This window comes from Protopterus annectens, chromosome 3.part0 (assembly GCF_019279795.1).
Source record: "Protopterus annectens isolate FY-2018-M chromosome 3.part0, PAN1.0, whole genome shotgun sequence".
In the NCBI taxonomy this organism is placed as follows: Eukaryota; Metazoa; Chordata; order Ceratodontiformes; family Protopteridae; genus Protopterus; species Protopterus annectens.
The window spans coordinates 382715385-382740256 of NC_056731.1; the positions used below are offsets into that span (position 1 = coordinate 382715385).

Consider the following 24872-nt stretch of genomic DNA (forward strand, 5'->3'; position numbering starts at 1 on the left):
GATGCATGTGCTACCACACTTCTTGGTTCCGTATCATGCAAACATGTAACATTCCACAGGATTTCCACATGCTTATTGAAAACTGCTATGTTTAGGCATCTAAACAGAATATTTATGTTTGAGATCAACAATTTGTTGTGTTGCCTTGAGTACTACGTTACACTGCCTGTCTCTTTTACTGGACTACTAGTGGTCAGAATGAGCATGCAGGGCAATAATGTATATACACTATCATTTATCATTTGCTTTTTAGTTCCATTGCTGGCGGGTATTTGTATATTGTCTTCATCATGGACTTTACACTGTAATCCAGCTGCAGTATGGTTAGATATAATTTACACACAATATTTTTATAGAATTACTAATGATTGGAGATATCTTCATAACTTACAGTACTACATGATATGAGACATATTTGCACGTACTGCCTCAACTTTTTTCACACATTTGTGAAGTGATGCAGTATCACACATTACTTGTTATTTAATGAGGTTGCTGATTTTATTCTGCATGCAGGTCTACCTGTTATCATAAGGTACTACATCAATATAAATAGATTTCCTGTTGCAGTCCAAGCACCCTCCCTCCTTCAATCTTCTTCTACTCTGTACTTATATATTTGTTTTTGTTTCAGTTGGAGTGACTGCCATGCTTCATTACACATTCCCTTTCATCTTTCCACAGGCCCCTGCTCCTCATTTTGGCTGTATGCCACATGCAGAAAGAGATTGGGGTCCTCTAGGGTGGAAGTGGTGTAGCAGAAGTTATACCATCTGGTCCAGTTGTGGGGCAGAGCAGGAATCTTCTAACTGGCCTTTGTGGTGCAAGAAAGATATGAGGATGGTATCAGCTGATCTCCCTATATACCATCAATATACAGATACCATTAGTCAGAGGGCAACAGCCAAAGCTCTGGGGGGATGGAAAAGCTCTGAAATGTGACCAGCCATGGTCTATCTGCAGGCAGGATATCCCAAAAGTGAGGACCCTAACAGTGAGTCTACTTAACATTAGCATTTATGGTAAATTTCTAATAAAATTATATTTCTTTCCCCAAGAACAGATATCAGTAGGTTCATAGGTTCATATGAGGTTACTAGGCTATTGGCCCTAGGGCTTTTATAAGCCTAGCCATGTTATAACCTTGTTCCCTTATTGACCAAGTTGTATGGTTTATATTTGCAGCATGAGTCTGTGATCAACACTGACTGCCCTTATCCAACAGGGACATAAGTAATACCCCCCAGGTTAAATGTACGTTCTCCCAGCCAGCATCTAGGTTATACATAAATAGGGTAGTTTAGGAGCTCTGTTTTATGTGAATTGGGACTTTGTTCCAAAGGAGTGGCAATCTCTAGCAGACATACTTGTATCTCCAGCATGTCCTGTTAATGTTGCAGGCCAGGTTAAGATTCTTAGAGCAAGTGAATCTTGTCCCATTTGACTTGTGGATCTGCAGCATTTCCATTAGGGCAGGGTTCAAAGCCACCTCACAGCATCCTATAATATACAGAGTACAGTTACAGGGCCTTCAGTCTGTCCATGTAGGTCATGTGTTGAAGGCCCTGAATTTTCTTGGTAAGAAACCTCTGAGGTCTCTCCAGCTGCTGCAGGTGTCTGGTGAGGTATATACAGAAGGGACCATTGTATGCTATTAATGGTCTGATGAGGGATGAGTACAGGGAAGTTATAACATCCTTAGCTCTGGATGCAATGCACTTACATATAAAATGTGCAATGTAGAAGGCCTCCCTTACCACTGTGAGCACATGGTGATCAAAGTTAACATTGTTATCAACCTGCATTCCCAAATCTCTCACCACAGGGTTTGAGCTAAGGGGGGTGCTGTTGATATTGCAATTTTCAGGGATTTCCCCTTTGCCAAAAGGTATGGTAACACATTTTTTTTGCATTTACTTTAAGTCTGTGGCCTTGACACCAATTATTTGTCTGTGTAAGCCTTTTTCGTAGTATGTCAACATAGTTGGAGGACTCAATGATTGCACCCAATTTGCAGTCATCGGCAAACTTGGTAAGCCACAGGCCAACTATTTTTGCATGAACTTCTGAGAAATAGATTCCAAACAGTGGGGCCCAGCACAGATCCTTGTGATACACTACTGGTAACTGGTCTGCTGGTAGAGGTGGAATCCCCAACTGTGACTGTTTGCGTTCTGTCAGTGAGCCAGTTGGCTACCCATCTAATGACGTATGGGTTAGTGATTACTTCTATTCTACCCCAAGAACACCTATCAGTAGAAGTGACTACTCCTAAATTTCCCAGTAACACATATTAATGGAAGCAACTACTTCTAATCTGCCACATGTATCAATAAAAGTGATTATTTCTGTTCTGCCATAAGAGCACGCACCAATAAAAGTGATTACTCCTAATCTGCCTTTGCACGTTCATCTTCCTGTTTAGGAGATACTGCAGTACTGGATTACTGAAAGCAAAGTTTTTATGCTTTATTTGCATTGGGATCTAATTACCTTATGCAGGGCACATCCCCATCACATGTATAGTATAATCAAATTATTTTGCCAATTGTTTAATCCTGAATATGCCACATTAACTTCCAGTGAAAAGGAATACTGAATCCTTATTATTTTTTTCATTATATTTCTTACTTAGGTTTTTGTTTGTTTTATTTATTTATTTATTTTTTCATTTTTAACAGAGTCCACCCTTTGAACATAACGGTTCCTTTTCAGAGGCAACCTCGGAGCACTGTCCAGTTAAGTGAGTTGTTCACTCACACAGTAGCTAAACAGAGATGGAAAACAATCAAGCCCTAAATTCATGAATACAGGAAGCAGCTGATAACAACTCAAGGCCTTAATGATTTAAGTAGCAAGCAGTTTTGTCTCCTTATGTCAGAATCAGTTCACAGACTTTGTCTTTAACCTGAATATGAAGAACTTCTATGACCTGACTTGTTTAATCCCTTTCTGTCACTGATTGATCTAGGTTTACTTCCTTCATATCTATCTGACTTGCACAGACAAGGTATATAATATTTATTTTATTATACCTAGAAAACATCAGAATATTATACTGTATAAAATATATTTTTCCTGCTTTGCAGCTGTGTAGTTTAAGCTTTTAAGCTTTAGAATGTAAAAATATTTGGTTATGTGTACTGGCTATTGAAAATGTAAAATTCATCAGTCATGTATTCAGCTGCTGCTTTTCAAATTGAGAGCACCATCATTTTTTGTAGATTTGCATTATTTCTTACTGTTGTGTTATACCCGTTTTGGTGTAGGGGTGATGATGAAGATGATGATAAAATATTTGATATATTCATTTGTTTTTGTGTCTTTGTATGATGCATGTAGTGGCTGAAAGGCTTATATTTGATTTAGTCCATTCCCACAATTAAAAAACAAACAAATCTTTCCTTTGACACTGCTATGTACTAATGCATTTCTCTTTTATAATGGATTCATTCTTTCATAAATCTGAGCTTTTGGTTTTATATAGTATTCCAGTAATTATTGGACCAGTATGACAGAGAAATAGAGAGAAAGAGACATAAGAGAATGGTAAGGGACAAAAATAAGACCCGAAGAGGGAAAAAAATAACAAATTTAATTATATGTAGCAAACATGTAAGGCTACAGGACATTCAGCCAGGAAGAGTCCTCTAGTGACCATATCCTCAACGTAGGCACACTGAATCAAAATACAGTAATAAAAAATGTAAGAATACAGAGAAGATTTTTAGTGGAGTCTGATGGTAGTAGAGTTTAGACAAGCCTGAACTTAATAATAAGACAGAGAATAGTTTTGGAATCATTCTGTACCCACTATATTACTGTTCTTGGAATTGTGTACAATTATTTTTGTTTGTTAGTATAGAGTTCCCTATGCACACATTGCATTCCCTGCATGGTTCTGTTGGGGATTCAGCGCGTGTGTGAATGTTAATAGTGAATGTTGATGAATACTATTTTATTTTACACCTTTTCAGTTGTACACGAGTATGAGGCTCTGAGGCCTCCTTTAAGAAGTACATGATGTCCCAAAACATAGAGCTACTTTTAGTTTTAAAACTGTGGTTTAGTAGTAAAGTGTCTGCGTTTTCCACATTTAGTACCACATTTATTTTTTGGCTCTGTCTTTGTCAGTAACTGTGATTAATGCATGCTTTACTTATGCATTTTAATAAAATGAATGAATGTACAACACAGTGTAATCCTCTGAGCTCTTCTGTGTGAAAATTTTGAAAAGGAATACTTCCTAAGTAAGCATGTCAAGGTCAACATTTTGGCATGAAGATGTGCACTCACATTATCCTATACAATAGGAAGCGGAGCACAGTGTTTTTGGCAGGATGTATTATGTGGCATCAAGACCTTAACATTGTTTTTTTGACAGACAAGCCTGTGGTGTGCTAAAGCCCCTGAAATCATAAGAGACTGATGAAAAGTAAATGTCTATACAGCAGCTGTACCAACATTAAATCTGCAGTATCATCACTGTCGTGTTTGATTAACAAGAGATTGACAGTAGAAGGTGTATTCAGCAGGCAGTGAAGCAAATCTTGTTCTAAGCCCTTTCAGTACTTTTGGTCATTTTCGATGAACACTTACAAAATGTGTCTTTTGAGAACAATTATTATACTGCATGCAGATTTAGAGTCTGCAGTTGCATTTTCTAAGCCATTCAGATGTAAATGTTGACATTTTGTGCTAAACAGTCTAAAAAGAAGTTGTCTACACACAATAGTTTCCATGTCAATGTTTTAACTTATATATTTTTGTTCTTGCATCATTTAGACTCGGATTGCAAAACGAAGTAGGAAACTTGTGGACTACGATAGTGCAAGGCATCACCTGGAAGCTTTACAGAGTTCAAAACGTAAGGATGAAGCCAAAGTCAATAAGGTATGCTTTTGCAAAAACACCATTTAAATTATTTGTAGTTAAGTCATAGCATTGCCAAACTGCTGTTTGCATTTGTTTTTGCTCCTCCAAGTAAATACTTGTATTAAATTCCAGAACTGTACTACAAGATACAGCATTACATAATTGCAGATTTAACTAAGATCATATTTCAAATATTACATTAATGTCTGTTAGAATCACTGATATGCTCAATATTTTTAAATCAGCTAACAATAAATCACAAATTGTGTAGATAACTTTGTGTAGATGCACTCAAAATGGTATTACAGAGGGAATCTATAATAGTAGTCTATATTTTGACTTCCAGGATGGAGTAATGGGTGCCTTCTGTAAGAGATTAAAAGAGCACAGCCCAGTAGGTGGTGGTCTGAGTTCAGACGCCTGAAACATTGGAGTGATTATATCTGTCAATTTGCTTAGGAATACTTGAAGTGAAGGGAAGTCTGGTCAACACTGCTGAATGTAATGCCACCATAACTCTCAGTAGGACAAGCAGATTAAACAAATGGATGGATGGATGGATGGATGGATGGAAGGGATGACAGATGACTGATGGCTGACTGGCTGGTTAGATGAATAAATGACTGAATGGATAAAAAAGGTAGATGCATTTACTGACTATTTCCCTTGCTCTTCACCAAAAATGAGGGGAATGTAGCAAAGTGATAGGGCAGAGAGACAGAGCAGTGGATTCCTGCTAGGGTGGAGATGGTGTGCATGATTGAACTCTGGCTGGCCTAAGGAAGGATAAGTTAGTGGAACTAGACAGAGCTACCTTTTAGGTTCCTTGGGAATCTCACATGTGTGTTGCTGAATCCATGGACTGAGATCTTCAACAGATTACTGGCTAGTGTTCAAGTACCTAATGTCTGGAATACAGCAGGATAGGTACCCTTCCAAAAGGTAGTTGGAGGTATCAGAAGCAGGAAAATTATCATGCAGTTAGAGGTGGCAAAGAAAGTTGAAAGGAAATCCATACGGATATAACTAAAAGCATTCGTAGAGGATAATAATTTCTGGGACATCAGTTAGCATGAGTTCATATTCATAATGGGGTGTCAGTCAAACCTGATCCAGTTTGATAACTATAGTATAAAAGAGTATTGTGCAGGTTTGTTAGTAGAGTATAGTGAAAGGCAAAGGAGGAGCATAGAGAACGTAGAATTTTAAATCTTGTTAGAGATAGTCTAGACAGGCTAAATGTCTCTGCTGTCAGACAGATATAATGCACAGTAATAGAACTATATCATAACCCACTGGTTGTACTGTTTTAAAGAGCCACATTTTTTAAAGAGGCTGTATTTTGCCATGAAATGATAACCTACTACCATATCCTGACAAAAGTCACATATAATGTAAACTAAAATTAACATTTTATGAGGCCTACATTATTCACTGGTTTATGACCATTTCAATTAATTTTGCTTCAGGCGTTCGGTAACAAAATACACTCATAGTGCTTCTGGGGCAGAGTGAGGAGCGCAAGTAATAATGTCACCAAATATAAATTTGCAACATTTTTCATTGAATGCAGTAAAGAAAGTGGATGTTAAAGACAGTTTTGATAGTGAGTAGTTGAGAGATCTTCCAAGGCACTGTATAAAACAATAATATTCACTATTCGTTACACAGACTTCATCAGAAACTGAATACCAAACAGACACCACTCACTTTTAAATAAAATTCACCAATATGCTGTTTTTTTAGTAAAATGTTTTCTATGGAGCTTTGTGATGCTGAAAATAATTGTAATTAATTGGTAAATGAAACTGGTCAATTTTTATTTAAATTGAGTGGTGGTTGTTTGTTATTCAGTTTCTGATGAATTCTGTGTGATGAATAGCGAATATTAAAGTTTAACTACACTAAAAACGTTTAACTTGGTGTTCTCTTCATGCTTTTAGTGTTACTTCTTTGGTACTGTATAAAACAAGTTGTCTCTTTCCTGATGAATACATATATTTATTATTTACTCTGGATATTTTATGTGGAACAGACAATGTGTTGTTGCTGTGAAAATCGAGCACTGCAGTTTTGCAATGCAAGAAACTAAAACAGGCCCCAGAACCTATTGCTAAGAGACTAAGTGAAAGAAAGAAGGAGGGAGACAGAAAGGAATGCATAACTAATGCCCTGGTCGGGATCATCTCCATTTGATATTCTGCACTGATGTCTGACATTATTTGAGCAAATATGCATTTTTTTTCTGTTTAAGGTTATTATTAGTGTACTTAAGGTTATTTTTGGAAGTGCAATGTAAAAAACACAAAATTATCACTGCATGCTAGACATTAATACTGTAGCTAGGTGGATGCATGAGTAGCACTGCATTGCAATGAAATAAAAGCAGGTATTACAGGACATGACACAGCAGTTAGCAGATACCTGCTTATTTTAATGAAAACTGGAAAGGAATCATAAAGTAAGCCCTGTTGTGATCCTGTCAAAATGCTGGATATGCTTTAATTTTGTTTTTGTCAGAGAAATTGCTACATTTAATTTACATGTAATTTGCTTCCATTAGCCGGGAAAAAAAAGGTGGGTGCATAAGGCATTAGAATGCATTATTGCATGATTTTCTCCTATACTACTATTTCAGGAAGATATTGGACTCCATGTTATTTCTGATAGGATTTTTGTTAACTATATTCATGGTCCATCTACTGTTGTAAATAAAGTTTGCTTTTTAATAACACTGGAGAAGCAGGTGTACCACAGTTGCAAATCACATATATGACTTGACAGACAGAACATGCTTAATTTCCTAGCAGGAAATGTTTAATTGAAGGACTTCTTATCAATGCTGCTGCTGCTGTTATAAGGCAGCATAGTGAGGTGAATCAGTGAGAGTCACAATGTTTGTAGCCATGTGCTTTAACAGTGTCATTCAGGAGCAGGACAAGGATATGGGCATGGACAGGACATAGGACAGGTGGAGTGGAGGCTGCCGTGGAGAACCGTGGAGAAACTACATGATGATAGTTGCATCTGCTGGATGAATGAGGAAGACCACTTGTTTTCTTCTTTTGGCAAAAAGTAAAGTATATTATATTATTGGATGTTTATGTATGTATGTATGTATATATGACCATTCATGAAGCATGAAGCATGATTCACCAGCTGAAGGTTCAGTGAATGGGTGTGTGTCACAAAAGACAGCAATATGAAGTGGTGTCACAGACAGCAGATCTACAACATGTTGCTGAAGGAGAAATCAAACTGAAGTTTTGTCTACGTATTTTCATTTCTATGCAATCTGGTGAGTTTGAGGTTTCTTAAAATAAGCATCAGAGGTATGTATCACCTCAAATGTGAGATGCTGGAAGCTTGCCTTCAGAGTCAATTTACTTTATTGTGTGTGTCAAAACAAAATATTCCCCTAATCAGTATGGAAACCCAGAAAAAAAGTTCAGCAGGTGAGCACACTAAGGCAAAATCTTGAGATAGTAATGAAACCCTTTAGCCTAGTATGATCAGTAGAAGTAGGTTTGATCAAGTCATTACAAGTGCATGCGAGCACACACACACACACACACACACACACACACACACACACACACACACACACACACACACACACTCTATCTTATTTGATAATATAGTTTTGACAGTCAAGAGGAGTGCACATCACAGGAACTGTTTGTTGGGCAGTGGCAGTATTTAATAACTTGAGCTGTTCCTTAATGGTAGTTTCTTAGGTGTATTACTATTTTGACATATGAACAGTCCATACGTATGTAAGTACCTTCTCCTGTGTCTAAAACCTAGATCTTCATTGGTAACCATTTGAAATGTCATAACCTGCTAGAGCAAGTCCTGAAATGCAGAGACTGAATGGCCAAAGGATTTGACTTATATCTAAGTCCGAGATGCCATTTCTTAGAATATTCCTTTTTTTCTGGAGTATGGCAATCTCAGAGTTGGTATATATAAAAAGAAGTTTTAAAGAGAAGAGCAAATTATGAAATTTAGGTTTTCTCCATTGTTTTTGGTGTTTTTTTCAGTCTTTTGGCACTTGGCATTTTGAGTGCTGACATTTCAATAGGGAGCTCTTTCATCATAAAAATATAAAACCTCATTGTACTTGCATGATCCATCATAACATCTTCATTTTGCTCTGGTTCTGAGATCTCACAGTCTCACCAGGTCTCAGTGTAGATAATATCTTAGTTGATTTAATGTAGTATAACAGGTTTTTGCAGAGCTTCTTACTAATTACATGTGACCATTTTTTTTTTGTCAAAGTTGACACAGTGAGGTCGGTAACTTGTACTTCATTCTTTGTCCCATAAGACATGATCATCATGGCAGGAATATTCAAGAGGTTTTCTCAACAAGTCTGGTAAAGGAGTTATTATATCATTTTAAAACATGAAAACATACACATTTTTACTTTCTTTTTTCTCATTCACCCATGCATAACATATAGCCTTTGACAAGTAGGCTTAAGCCCTTTCATTACCCGGTGATGTCTTAAAACACACACACACATAACACAGACACATACACACACATACACACAGCCTCTGCAACAAGAACAGTCCAGAGGGAACATTATCCTGGCAGATATTGTGGAGTCTGTATCATCACTGGCATCCATACAGCTGAGATTTTTTTGTGTATCGTCATTCTCCTCCCTTTGATGCTAATGTGAGTATATGGACTGCCTATCATCTGCATCCCATACATATGTGCTCCTTCACACACACACACACACACACACACACACACACACACACACACACACACACACACACACACACACACACACACACACACACACACACACACACACACACACACAAACACACATGCACACACACACACACCAAGGCTGGCCTTTCACCTCCAGGTTTACTTTCACCCTGCAGTGTGCAGTGTGAGATCTGACTTTCAATAGCTGTAGGCATGGCAAAACAAAACTACTTATCCTGCCTTCCAAGGATGGGTATAACCAACCTTTTCTACCTGTCTGAATCACTACACCCATCTTTCTCTACCTGCCTGAACCACTGATCAAACTCAGGACACCTCTAATGTAGGCAGGATTTATCCATCTTTGCTAACAGAGTGGCTAATAAAAGATACATTTGAACTTAAGTTCTTCCTTTCTTTCTGTGAGCTTGCAACATTGCACACAGAGTTTTTCTTCTGTGACATAACAGACTTTACTGCATGATTCTGTAAATTAATGCCTTTGGAAATATCTAAATTGTATACTTTATGAAAATATAATTATGTTCACTGTAAGTGTATGAATCATTAACTTCACAAACATGCAAATGATGACCAGCAAAATGAGAAACATCTTGACTAACTGCATTGCAACTTCTCATGTTCTGCACTTCATATTTTCTGCCCATTTTTCTGAAGTTGCATACTTGATTGTCCACACCCCTGCATTCTCTAGGAGTACTGGGCAAGGCTTCGTACCTTTTCTAATTGCTCCACCATAAAAAAAGTGGTGGTTGCTGAGCTGAATGCTCTTCAGTTTTAATTGCATCATCATCATTCTCACACAGCAATACTTTTCTGCGCTGACATCTTATTTGAAGTATTGCTGATATACCTTGCCTTGACACTATTATTATGTTTATTACTATCAGACTGTAGCTTCATTTCAACTTTGTATACCCCAAATCTTCAGCAAGCTCTTTTATTAGAATATTGATTATTTCAGCTTTATCTAGTGCTATTGCAGACTCTAACAAAAGTTAAATTATTTTTTTCAATTTTAATGCCAAATACACTTCTGTCTCACAACAGTTAATTATACAGCATAGGAAACTCATAATCATTCACTGTATGTTTTAATTCAATCACATATACAACAATCAGTTCATATAAACACTCATTTATAATTAAAAATAAATCAATGACCAATGCAATGCTATTTATTTTCTGTCTTGTAATAGTGAAAACATTGTTCTTTAATAACAGCAAAATCAAACCTCGTCTTTAGTAAGACAAAATATGCCTGAATAGCATCATCTCCATCAACACATGTTGCAGCTTTTATATATTAATCACAAATAAATGGAAAACTGATGCCACCAAGTATTAAAACTAATGAGGTGAAAGCAAATAAGTGACTGCCAGTGAATGGAATGCAAGCAGCAAAAATCTAATGAAAAGTCACTTTAATAAAATAACAATATACAGAAAGCCCTTTCATTTCTTAGTATCTCAAAATGCATACACGATTTCGCCAGTTCCTTAACTTTTTTTCATTAGCTTCAACTTATTTACTTGTTTGGTTAAGCTTGAAGCAGTGCTATAAAGACTGAATTTTCATATTGTACCCATTTCCTGGGATTCAGAAAAAGGCTACTGCTAGCAGTAAGCCCTAAGGTGTCATTTCCTTTTTTATGCTAGTGGTAGCCCTTTCTGATTCCTAAACAACCCTAGTACATCGATTCTAAATGGTCTGTAAAATCACAACTACGGACTGTCTCTAAAACTTACCACAATCTTAATAAGGCATTTAGGGAGGGAAGGGCAGCTTGTGATAATTAACCATGTTGTCTCCTGCTGTAAATATCTGCAGCAAGGGATTTACACAGCTGAGAGATTCATAAAATCAATTAGCTGTGTAAATTAACATGGCCATCCACATTAATTATATAACATTTAATGCAGTGGCATGTCATCAGTTTTATAGCAGGGGAAGCTGAAATATATGTGTGTGTGTGTGTGTGTGTGTGTGTGTGTGTGTGTGTGTGTGTGTGTGTGTGTGTGTGTGTGTGTGTGTGTGAGACTGATCATGTACCTTAACCAATGTCAATGATTTACGTGGTGTACAGATATTGTATTTTCCATTTGGCTGTGTTTCAGATCCACCTGTTGCTGCCAATACATTTTCATAGCTTTAAATAACAAACTCCCCTGATTAGTGCTGAAATACCTATTAAAAAACTCAATTTATTTCATTTCTAGGTATTATGGTTTTGTCTCTGCTTAAGTGTAAATCTGTCACACCATTTTGGGGAACCATAATCCATAATGAACTGTTTTATTTTACTGAACCCAAGAAAAACCCTAATAAACAGCTTACTTTATTTTTCATTTTTTATAGATGCTACACACAGCCAGATGAAACCAGTCACCATTTGCTGTAGCAATGTCTCACATGGGCCAGCCAGTTGCTGATTTACAGTTCTGCAGCTATGCTTCAGTTTATCATCACTTTACACTCAAATTATATCACTAGCAATGACTACATTTTTAATTTGAAAAAGCACTGATGACACTAGTGCATTACAAGACATTCAGCAGTAGACAAATACCTTGAGTTCAGAGATGAATCCAGGCCAAATTATAGGGTAGTATTCATAGTCCAATCCTTCACATTTTCTTAGTGGTAATCCATGAAGAGTGGCAATACATGGTTATGCAAATCACATCTTTCAGGATTACTCTGAAAATGCAAAGGTGTTTTGTTAAACATGGCACCTTAGTGCAAAAGCCTAACATGCTTAAGGTATAAACAATAGGGGAACAGCTAATACACAGATAAGGGACATTGCATATTTGTGCATCAGTAGGATTCCTACAAAGAAATCTAAAAGGACTGAATTTGCATACTAAATATCGAAATGCCGTTAATCCAATAAGCAGCAATTTACCACAAGAACAGAAGAAGGGAAAGAGGAATATGTACTGCTATACAATTTAAAAGGTGGTGCAATTATTGACTTCACTTAAAAATGTTTATTGTACTTTAGTGCTTCTACATATTTGGACAAACTACTTAAGGTGTTACTGGAGGAATGATTACTTTTGGGGTCAGTTAAGTGCTTGTGCATACATTGACAAACTACTGAAGGGGCCATTAGGGGGGAAGTGTTTCCTTTTGATGTCAGTGAACTGTTGCATACATAGGCAAACTACTGAGGGCTCATTGACTGACTGTTTCAGTTTGGTATCAGTGAAGTGCTTGAAGATCCTTGATAACACTACTGAAGGGGCTGCTGGGAGAAATGTTTAATGTTGATGCTTTTGCATACTTGGACATACAATTGAAGGGATCCTTGGGGAAAAGGTTTAATTTTGGTGATTGTACGTATTGGATCAAATGACTGAAGGGGTCGTTGGGGGAAATGTTTCAGTTTATGTCAGTGAAATGCTTGTGCATACTTAGTAATACTGGGGAAAATGCTGAATTTCAGTGCTAGTGCATACTTGCACATACTACTGAAAGGATGGCACGGGAGAGATGTTTCATTTTGCTTCTTTATTTATACTACTGAATGGATCAGTGGGGAAAATGTTTCAGTTTGGTGCTTGTGCATACTTGGACTTTATTTATACTACTGAATGGATCAGTGGTAGAAATGTTTCAGTTTGGTGCTTGTGCATACTTGGACTTTATTTATACTACTGAATGGATCAGTAGGGGAAATGTTTCAGTTTGGTGCTTGTGCATACTTGGACTTTATTTATACTACTGAATGGATCAGTAGGGGAAATGTTTCAGTTTGGTGCTTGTGCATACTTGGACTTTATTTATACTACTGAATGGATCAGTGGGGGAAATGTTTCAGTTTGGTGCTTGTGCATACTTGGACTTTATTTATACTACTGAATGGATCAGTAGGGGAAATGTTTCAGTTTGGTGCTTGTGCATACTTGGACTTTATTTATACTACTGAATGGATCAGTGGTAGAAATGTTTCAGTTTGGTGCTTGTGCATACTTGGACTTTATTTATACTACTGAATGGATCAGTGGGGAAATGTTTCAGTTTGGTGCTTGTGCATACTTGGACTTTATTTATACTACTGAATGGATCAGTGGGGGAAATGTTTCAGTTTGGTGCTTGTGCATACTTGGACTTTATTTATACTACTGAATGGATCAGTGGGGGAAATGTTTCAGTTTGGTGCTTGTGCATACTTGGACTTTATTTATACTACTGAATGGATCAGTGGGGGAAATGTTTCAGTTTGGTGCTTGTGCATACTTGGACTTTATTTATACTACTGAATGGATCAGTAGGGGGAAATATTTCAGTTTGGTGCTTGTGCATACTTGGACTTTATTTATACTACTGAATGGATCAGTAGGGGAAATGTTTCAGTTTGGTGCTTGTGCATACTTGGACTTTATTTATACTACTGAATGGATCAGTAGGGGAAATGTTTCAGTTTGGTGCTTGTGCATACTTGGACTTTATTTATACTACTGAATGGATCAGTGGGGAAATGTTTCAGTTTGGTGCTTGTGCATACTTGGACTTTATTTATACTACTGAATGGATCAGTTGGGGAAATGTTTCAGTTTGGTGCTTGTGCATACTTGGACTTTATTTATACTACTGAATGGATCAGGGGGGAAATGTTTCAGTTTGGTGCTTGTGCATACTTGGACTTTATTTATACTACTGAATGTATCAGTGGGGCAAATGTTTCAGTTTGGTGCTTGTGCATACTTGGACTTTATTTATACTACTGAATGGATCAGTGGGGAAATGTTTCAGTTTGGTGCTTGTGCATACTTGGACTTTATTTATACTACTGATTGGATCAGTGACGGAAATGTGACAGTTTGGTGCTTGTGCATACTTGGACTTTATTTATACTACTGAATGGATCAGATGGGGAAATGTCTCAGTTTGGTGCTTGTGCATACTTGGACTTTATTTATACTACTGTATGCATCAGTAGGGAAATGTTTCAGTTTGGTGCTTGTGCATACTTGGACTTTATTTATACTACTGAATGGATCAGTGGGGAAAATGTTTCAGTTTGGTGCTTGTGCATACTTGGACTTTATTTATACTACTGAATGGATCAGTGGTAGAAATGTTTCAGTTTGGTGCTTGTGCATACTTGGACTTTATTTATACTACTGAATGGATCAGTGGGGGAAATGTTTCAGTTTGGTGCTTGTGCATACTTGGACTTTATTTATACTACTGAATGGATCAGTAGGGGAAATGTTTCAGTTTGGTGCTTGTGCATACTTGGACTTTATTTATACTACTGAATGGATCAGTAGGGGAAATGTTTCAGTTTGGTGCTTGTGCATACTTGGACTTTATTTATACTACTGAATGGATCAGTGGGGGAAATGTTTCAGTTTGGTGCTTGTGCATACTTGGACTTTATTTATACTACTGAATGGATCAGTGGGGGAAATGTTTCAGTTTGGTGCTTGTGCATACTTGGACTTTATTTATACTACTGAATGGATCAGTGGGGGAAATGTTTCAGTTTGGTGCTTGTGCATACTTGGACTTTATTTATACTACTGAATGGATCAGTGGGGAAATGTTTCAGTTTGGTGCTTGTGCATACTTGGACTTTATTTATACTACTGAATGGATCAGTAGGGAAATGTTTCAGTTTGGTGCTTGTGCATACTTGGACTTTATTTATACTACTGAATGGATCAGTGGGGGAAATGTTTCAGTTTGGTGCTTGTGCATACTTGGACTTTATTTATACTACTGAATGGATCAGTAGGGGAAATGTTTCAGTTTGGTGCTTGTGCATACTTGGACTTTATTTATACTACTGAATGGATCAGTAGGGGAAATGTTTCAGTTTGGTGCTTGTGCATACTTGGACTTTATTTATACTACTGAATGGATCAGTGGGGGAAATGTTTCAGTTTGGTGCTTGTGCATACTTGGACTTTATTTATACTACTGAATGGATCAGTGGGGGAAATGTTTCAGTTGGTGCTTGTGCATACTTGGACTTTATTTATACTACTGAATGGATCAGTAGGGGAAATGTTTCAGTTTGGTGCTTGTGCATACTTGGACTTTATTTATACTACTGAATGGATCAGTGGGGGAAATGTTTCAGTTTGGTGCTTGTGCATACTTGGACTTTATTTATACTACTGAATGGATCAGTGGGGGAAATGTTTCAGTTTGGTGCTTGTGCATACTTGGACTTTATTTATACTACTGAATGGATCAGTGGGGGAAATGTTTCAGTTTGGTGCTTGTGCATACTTGGACATACTAATGAAGGGATCTCTGAGGGAGATGTATCATTTCAGTGTTTGTGTACACTTGGAAATACTACCAATGAGATTGGCAGGGAAAGTGTTACATTTTGATGCTTTTGCATACTTGGACAAACTGCTGAAGGGATCGGTGGGGAAATGCTTCTTTTATTCTGGTATATACTTGGTCACACTACTGACGGTATCTTTTGGGAACATATTTCATTTTAGTATGTGTGCATACTTGGGCATACTGCTGAAGGGATGGCTGGGGAAGTGTTTCATTTTGGTGCTTGTGTATTCTTGATCAAACTACTGAAGGGATCTCTTGGTAACATGTTTCATATTGGTGCTTGTGCATACTTGGTCTAAGTACTGAAGGGATCAGTGGGGGAAATATTACATTTTGGAGCTTGTGCACACTTGGGGAAACTGCTAAAGGGATCAGTAGCGGTATGTGTCAGTTTAGTGCTTGTGCATACTTGGTGAAACTATTGAAGGGATTGCTGGGGGGGGGAATATTTCATTTTCAAGCTTGTGCATACTTTGACATACTACTAAAGGGATCAGTGGGGATATTTTTCATTTTGGTACTTGTGCATACTTGGACATACTTTTGAAAAGAGGGATGAGGAAATATTATATTTGGTGCTTGCACATACTTGGTCAAAGTACTGAAGGGACTGTTTGGGAACATATTTTATTTTGGTGCTTGTGCATACCGACACATACTGCTGAAGGGATCAGTGGGGGAAATACTTCATTTGCATGCTTGTGCATACTTGGTCATACTGCTAAATGGGTCAATGAAGGGAAAATGTTATTATGGTTCTTGTGCATACTTGGTGAAAGCACTGAAGGGATTGCTGGTGAAGATGTTTTATTTTGGTGCTTCTACACAGTTGGTCAGTCTACTGAAGGGATCACCTGAGAAGATGTTTTTTTTTTTGGTTCTTGTGTATACTTGGGCATTCTACTGTAAGGGTTGGTGGGGGAAATGCTCTATTTTGGTGCCTGGCATACTTGGGTATACTGCTGAAGGGATCATTGGGGAAAGTGTTTCATTTCATTTCTTGTTCATTCTTGGCATTAGTACTGAAGGGATCACTTGGGGAAATGTTTCATATTTGTGCTTGCGCATACTTGGACTTACTAATGAAGGGATTGGTGGGAGAAATGTTTCATGTCGGTTCTTTTGCATACTTGTTCAAACTAGTGAAGGGGTCCGTGGGTGAAATGTTTCATTTTGACACCTGTGTATAATTGGACATACAACTGAAGGGATCGCTGGGGTAAATCTTTCATTTCTATACTTGTACATACTTGGTCAAACTACTTAAGGGATTCCAGAGGAAATGTTTCATTTTGGTGCTTGTGTAAGTGTTTGCCTGGTACTGCAAATTATTTTCAGCTCTGCTTATGTTCCACTGCAAGGGCATACACTAGACTAGTCTGTCACGGACTTCTTCAGTAAGCAAAGTGCTGCAGGTATGCACAGTAAAAAAAAATAAAGCCTCTTAGAGATGCTGTGCGAAGACAGCATTACCTGGATGGCCTGCTTCACTTTACCTAAATGAAGATAATATACATATATTATCTTTGTTTTAGGCAATGTCTTTAAAAAAAAGCAATGTTAAATGACAAGACTGATTTCCTTTAGTGCAGGGAACCCTTGGCATAACAGAGTTCCCCCACACAATGCCACTGATTTAGTGGGAAACAACATGTACCAGGTAAGTGTCATGGAGTTTAGCAGAAAGGAAATGGGGTGTAGTTTTTATTATGTGGATGTGTGTGGCAGCATGTGTGCATGTCTATATGTGGATGTGTGGTCTCAGGGCATTGTGTGTGTGTGTGTGTGTGTGTGTGTGTGTGTGTGTGTGTGTGTGTGTGTGTGTGTGTGTGTGTGTGTGTGTGTGTGTGTGTGTGTGTGTGTGTGTGTGTGTGTGTGTGTGTGTGTGTGTGTGTGTGTGTGTGTGTGTGTGTGTGTGTGTGTGTGTGTGTGTGTGTGTGTGTGTGTGTGTGCATGTGTGTGTGTGTGTGTGTGTGAGAGAGAGTGTGTGTGTGTGTGTGTGTGTGTGTGTGTGTGTGTGTGTGTGTGTGTGTGTGTGTGTGTGTGTGTGTGTGTGTGTGTGTGTGTGTGTGTGTGTGTGTGTGTGTGTGTGTGTGTGTGTGTGTGTTTGAGTATGGGTGAATGGATGGGTGTATCCTTGAGGAATATTGTTTTAGGGAGGTGATTGAAGTACAATGAGTATTTGTGTGTGTGTGTGTGTGTGTGTGTGTGTGTGTGTGTGTGTGTGTGTAGGAGTTTCTGTATGAGAATATATGTACATGTGTGTTCATGTACATGTGTGCATTTGTGTGTGTGTGTATGTGTGTGTATTTGCACATGTGTGCATATGTGAATGATGGAGGGGCTTCCATTCCTTTCAAGTATTCCTAGACTAACAGGCAAAGGTATTAATACGGGGGAATACTAAACACCATGGACATTTTGAAATTTTTTTCTTTTTTAAAATAACAATGTATGTAACAGGAATCTGTAAATAAACTGTAAGAAAAATTAAACTTTAATATCTAGCATTATTACCTGACTGTATACATTCGAGATGAGAAACACAGCAACTATAAGTAGCAAAGTCATGGATGTTCTTTAAAATTAGCGAGAGTTACGAGATATGGGGCTGTGCCTGTGTGTGTGTGTGTGTGTGTGTGTGTGTGTGTGTGTTTGTGGGATTGTGAATGTGGCAGTGTCTGTGCCAATGGGATGCTAGTAGTGTTTACCATTGCAAAATGCTGATTACCACTTGTAGTAACACTATACAATTCAGAGACATGTAAACTAGCTGATAATGACGTCTGTCCATTGTGGAGTATCTGTCTCTGAATTGCAGTTATATTACAATTATGTAAACTGGCCTTTTTTGCAACAGCATCTTATACTTGGCATGGGATTCTTTCTGAATCCCAGCCGTTGTTTCCGAATTGATGAAAAACTACATTTTAATAATATCATCGATGCTAGTGGAGTGAATGGCAAGATGGACACCACGATGAATGATTTAGCTGTACTCAGTATATCACAGTCTTACTTATCAGTAAAGGTGCAGAATAGTGAAAAAAAAATAATAAAACAGAGCAGACCATGTACTGCAGAACTCCGCTTCAGTATAAGTTTAGCGCTTTCATCAGAACTGTTTCCAACTTCTTCAGAACACCAGCATACAACAGTGAAATGTTTAAATAAGTACATCACAGTCACATGATACTACAGACGCTCCCATCTATACTAAATTTAAAAATGCAGTCTTCCAAAAAGGCATATTTTTTACATAGTTCGTAGCTGGAGCGGAAAGAATTCTCATTCAGTGCGGCAGTAAGTGAAATAAACCATGGCATCTTGGACAAGCAGATTGGAGCAGTTAAGGACCAAATGTTTCAACTACGGAAATTACAGCTTGAAAATTCTTGCTTATAGATGCAAGCTTGTCAAGAATAAAATAGGGAACTTTAAAATATTCAATTATAGTTCTGCCCAAGTAACATCAGAATGTGCAGACTTATTTGATAAAGTGCTAATGTTTGTCCCCTCTAGATAGGCTAGCATTGATGAATCTTTAGTACAAATTAAATTATTTGTGAGAAAGTTGAATTTGGATTTGGATTTCCATCAAGATCCACAGGAACATCTTAATTTAAATGTGAATACAGTATGTAAGAGACCCAGTACCTTTAATCCACCCCTGCATCCTTTGATTAACATATTCGAGAGAATGTGTAAAAATGACATCATGAAAAAGGTAGGGAAGAAAAATGGGGTCTATTTTCACCATAATTTAACACAGGAAGAAAGAACTTTATTAAAGGACATCAGTGGCATACATCAGGTCAGGGTAATGAAACCTGACAAAGGTGGGGGCCTAGTGGTTATGGATGTGAATGAATATATTGACAGAATGAACGAATATATTCACAGAATGTTATCTACACTGTATACAGATACTTATGAAGACGTTTTGGTCAGTGAAATGAATATTTCATATCATAGGATTGACCTTGCACTAGAAGATTTGATGTTGAACATCCAGATCAGTGTGTGTGACCTCGGATTTCTGAAGGATACTTTACCCTAGGACACACACCATTTTTGGCATACCCAAAACTCATAAGAGTTTAGAAGAGCCCCCTCCCCCCATTGAGGCCTATTGTGGATGCAAAGGCCTCGAAAACCCTACCTGTAGGTAAATACATAGATGTGCACAGTAAGAAACTCTTGAGTGAACATAAATATATTTTCAGGGATTAGGGATTCTTGGGATTTTTTATCAAAAGTTTCAAATGACCTATACTCCGAAGAACTGTTATTTGTTACTATTGATGTTGTGATCTTTATTTCGTCATCCCACACTCTGAGGGTTTGGATATGTTCTATGAGTTTTTATGTAACCACCCCAGTGTAGAACATGGCATAGTAGTGACTATTGCCACCTTAATGAATCTGGTTTTAGGAAACAACTTTATAATGTTTGAAAAGTAGTTGTTTTGACAACTTAAAGGTATGGCAATGGGTGCAGTTTGTGTGCCCACGTTTGCCAACATTGTTCTTGCCCAATGGGAGAGGCAATATGTCCTTAACTCTGGGTATAGTAATTGTTGGACACTTTACGGACGATATTTAGATGACATCATCATTTTTTGGAATGGTGGCAGGGATAAACTTAACAATTTTTTTGTACATTTGAACAGCAGTACATCATTTTTTTTAAAGTTTGCCATGGAAATAGGTGAAGAAGATGTTCATTATCTGGATGTGACCATCTCAAAGAATAGAGATGAAGGTAGGTTTGACTCTAACATATACAGAAAACCTACTTACTTTAATTCACTACTTCATTTTAAAAGCCACCACCCTATCTATCAAAAAAGTCTCTGGTCAAAGGCCAGATGGTGAGACTCACCTGTATGGTGACTAATGACTCTACCTTTAGTGAACAATGTTCAATTTTGAAGGCTATGTTGATCAATAGAGAGTATCCAGTTATATTCTTGGAGAATAGTTTTTGGGAAGTCATCAGGAAAAGACAGGAAGGCATCTTTAATCCACTACTTGGGACAAATGGTGACTTAGTTACCTTGAATTGTAAGTGTGATACAGTTAATTTTCAAAAAGTCCTAATATTGCCATATAATATAATTTTGATAGCATTAAGAATATAATACAACATGATTGGGACATTTTCAGGGCTGACAGTGAGTATGTGAAGAAAATGTGGAAGAACCCTGTAGTGGTATATAAGAAAAATCTATGTTTTAAAAATGTACTTGAAAGAAAGAAAGAAGAAAAAAGCCATCCTGGCCGCATGTCTAAATGCGTACATTGTAATCAATGTAGGTATGTAAAGGAAGATGAAGAAATTTGTATACGAATATGGGGAGTTGTCAAATTTTGTCAGAAGTTGAACTACCAGAGCAATAATGTCATGTACCTTGCTGAGTGTCAACAATGTTTGTCATTTTACATTGGTAAGACCAAGAATAAATTTAAAAGTAGGATCTGTCAGCACCAATATGACACAAACTGTCTTGTCTGCAAAGCTATGGAGAGGATCATAATGGAACTCATAAATAAAGACATTGGGGGCCTACAGACACTGGATCCCTGCAATTTGGCTTTTTTGGGCAGGGCAGATCCTGCCTCTCTTGAAGATTTTTTTTTTTTTTTCACTTAAACTAATTGATGAGGGGAGGGGGGGCAGTTCCACAGCCCTTACCTTAAAGCGCAAAGCGTTGACACACCACCCCACTATCACGGAAAGCTCATAAGCTCACTCTTAAAATAATGTTTAAACCCATGTGCAAACTGGGGCAAACTGAACACACAGACACAGCAGTTAAAGTTGCATGTGTGCCATGTCAGACTCTTCACGGTCGTGCGTGGTCACCTAGAGGTCCCCAGCCTCCCCCCTCTGGGCCATTTATTTTTTTTTTTTTTGAAGTGCAGGCAAACATAGGGGGATTGTGGCTGACAAAATTTGCAGATGACTGCAAACTGCAGCATGATCATTGACACTCCATCAGACACAGACATCCTCCAGAGAGTCTCATAGAATGGGATAACTGGTGCCAGAGCCATGGCCTTAAGTTTTTCAAATGCCAAAAAATAGTACCTCATACCTTTGGGAAAAACATAACCTCTAACCACTATTACAGTAATCCATTAATTATGGAAGAAAGAAGTAGGACCTGGGGGAGACCCAAGTTGACAGTAACCTGCACCTCACCTGCCATTGCCAAAGTGGTTAGGAAGACCTTCTACATTGCCCACCATGAAGGGATTCACATCCAGATCAGGAGAGAGGAGAGTACCCCCTGTACCTGTACTCTTCACTTATCAGACCAATGATTGAGTACAACGCCCATTCGAACAATAAATTCCCACCTCGACACTAAGACCCAAGAAGTTCCTCCCTGCAAGGATAAAGGAAAAAGGGCTCATGTCAATCATATGTCATAATGATGTCTCGACTGAAGAAACCCGTGCCTCGCCTGCTCAGCGACACCGCCTGCTCAAGTGTGATCTGTCTACACAATACAAATTCATGTCCGGAATCCAATTAATGGACATGCTCCACCTCAAAAATCCAAATCAACCAGAGCCACGAGAGCAAGAGACTTAAACTCAAATGTATATATAGGATAGATGTTGAGGGACAGATTCACCACCAGATAGAGGAACAGGATGGGTGAAGAAGAATCCAGTCTGTGTGGCAGAGAGCTCACTGACTCTGTTCAAGAGATGGTTGGGAATGATCTCTGTATCAAAACAAGAATGATGAACGAAATGCTCTTGCAAAACATGTGAGTAAAAATTCCGCACATTCTTTTAAATACACCTGTATAGAAAAAGTGGGCTTTGATCAAAGGGGTAGACCTCATGAATTGCTTCTAGAATACAAGGAGTTGATTTGGCAACTCAGGTGTAATGCATTCGAGCCCTCCAGGCTAAATGAGTCTGTCTCGATCAGCAGTGTTTTGAAACTGAAGGCTGCATATGTTTTTTTCTTAGATTTGTGTTTAAGTGCTTTTTTTAGCTATCACAATGCTGTTGTTTATTTAGTATGCATGTGTTTTATGCACATATTTTATTCAAGCGTTTTGGTAATAAGCAAGGTTTTGAACTATGTAAAAATATGCTGTTTTGGAAGACTGCATTTTTAAATTTAGTATAGATGGGAGTGTCTGTAGTATCATGTGACTGTGATGTATTTATTTAAACATTTCACTGTTGTATGTTGGTGGTCTGAAGAAGTTGGAAACAGTTCTGTCGAAAGCGCTAAACTTTTGTTAAAGTGGAGTTCTGCAGTACGTGGTCCATTCTGTTTTATTTTTTTTTCAATGTTTTTCATTCTTCTGTGATTTTCAAAGGTGCAGAATAGCTTTAAGTGCTTCTGGCAATGAGTCAGGGAAGCTAAAAGCCCTGTAGCTATAAAGTTCATGTTAAAGAAGCAAATTTTCTGCTGGATGAGAATTGTCATTTTGCTGACTAAACTTAAACTTGTCTCATCATATCGACTTTGTTTGCATGATCTTGGCAATGGGAATGTTCTGCTGGGTAGGTTAGATGTACTCAGTTTTTTAGGTTTTAACTCAAATTACAACAACTGATAAACACAGATGTGTGAAATGATTTATTTTGCTGTAGCTGAATAGTCCAAAAGAAGCAACTGCTCATTCATCTTGAGATGATTGATATTTTATTTGTGCTGCGTGTTGCTTTGCTCAGAATCTGACTGGCAGGCTGTTTGCAAATGAATAACAGTTTGGATAGATCTTTTGACACTGAGAAACACTACTGAAATAAATTGTTGTACTACACGGTGGCAGTTAGTTCAAGGCAATTATAAATCATTTATCACTAAAAACTTTCAATCTGGTGTAGTCATATTACAAGAAATGAAAACTTTTAGGAAACATCTTAAGCATTTAGATAGTTTATGTCTGGGTTATGATGATATATGTCTTTCATCTTAATCCAAGTTGAGAGTTCTGATATTGATTAGTAAGCAGATGGAGTAGAATGTGAAATCTAAACTGATGGTCCAAAACTGCAAATTGACATTAACCAAGCATATTGCAGAATGTTTCATAGTGCACCATTTGTTCAGTGCATATAATTGACAGTGGTTTCCTTTTTATGTACAATATTTCAATGTCAGATGTCAGTTTCTGCAATAATTTTTAAATGTCCTTTATTCTGTCATCTCAAAGTACAAAGCAAACGTCATAGCACCAGTTGATTAAATCTGTTTGATATCCTCCTGTCCATTAAAACTGTAATGTGCTGTAATGTTGCTGTGTATATTTCAAATAGTGCAGGATCAATAAATATGCTTTTGCTTATATACATTACATCCCAAACAATTTTCTGGAAGCTGCATTAACTTTATCCATTCATAGTGCTAAAATGCTAAATGATGCTTTCTGCAATCCAGTCATTTTTAAAATGATGTGTCTTGCTTTCCTGCTATCATAAAGTTCAAGACAAAATGCCATAGAAAAAGAATGTTTCCCACCCATGTATACATTTACTGTCCGTTTCTCAAACCACAAGGTAGGAAATATACATTGCAATACTGTTTTCAGAAGAAAACATTTTTTTTTTTGTAATTGTATAATAGAGATTGTAGGTTGCATCTCCTGTACCTTGAAACTTGCTTTACATGATAAATTAAAATTGTTGTCTAATAGGGCCACATACATAACAATTCAGATGGTATCTCCCCAGATTTTCTTCTTCCTGCATAAACTGTTAATATCATATAATAATTTACAATTGAAAACAAAATTCTATTTAATCTTTGCAACAACAACATGGAAAGCATGTATTAAGGTACTCAATTTGGCATTCATCTCTTGAAGAAAAGAGACCAGCAACAAGTGGAGTACCTCAGGGTTCAGTCCTGTGATCGCTCTTATTTGGCATCTACTTCTCTGAAGTA

General features: G+C 37.6%; 1 protein-coding gene across 1 annotated transcript in view; it reads left to right on the top strand.

The window, feature by feature from the left end:
- AMPH (amphiphysin) overlaps positions 1 to 24872 on the top strand; it is a 1643383-nt gene that overhangs the window by 1042805 nt on the left and 575706 nt on the right. The window contains exon 6 of the mRNA XM_044064832.1: positions 4786 to 4893. Within this exon, the coding sequence (XP_043920767.1) occupies positions 4786 to 4893 (108 nt within the window). The remainder of the gene's footprint in view (positions 1 to 4785; positions 4894 to 24872) is intronic.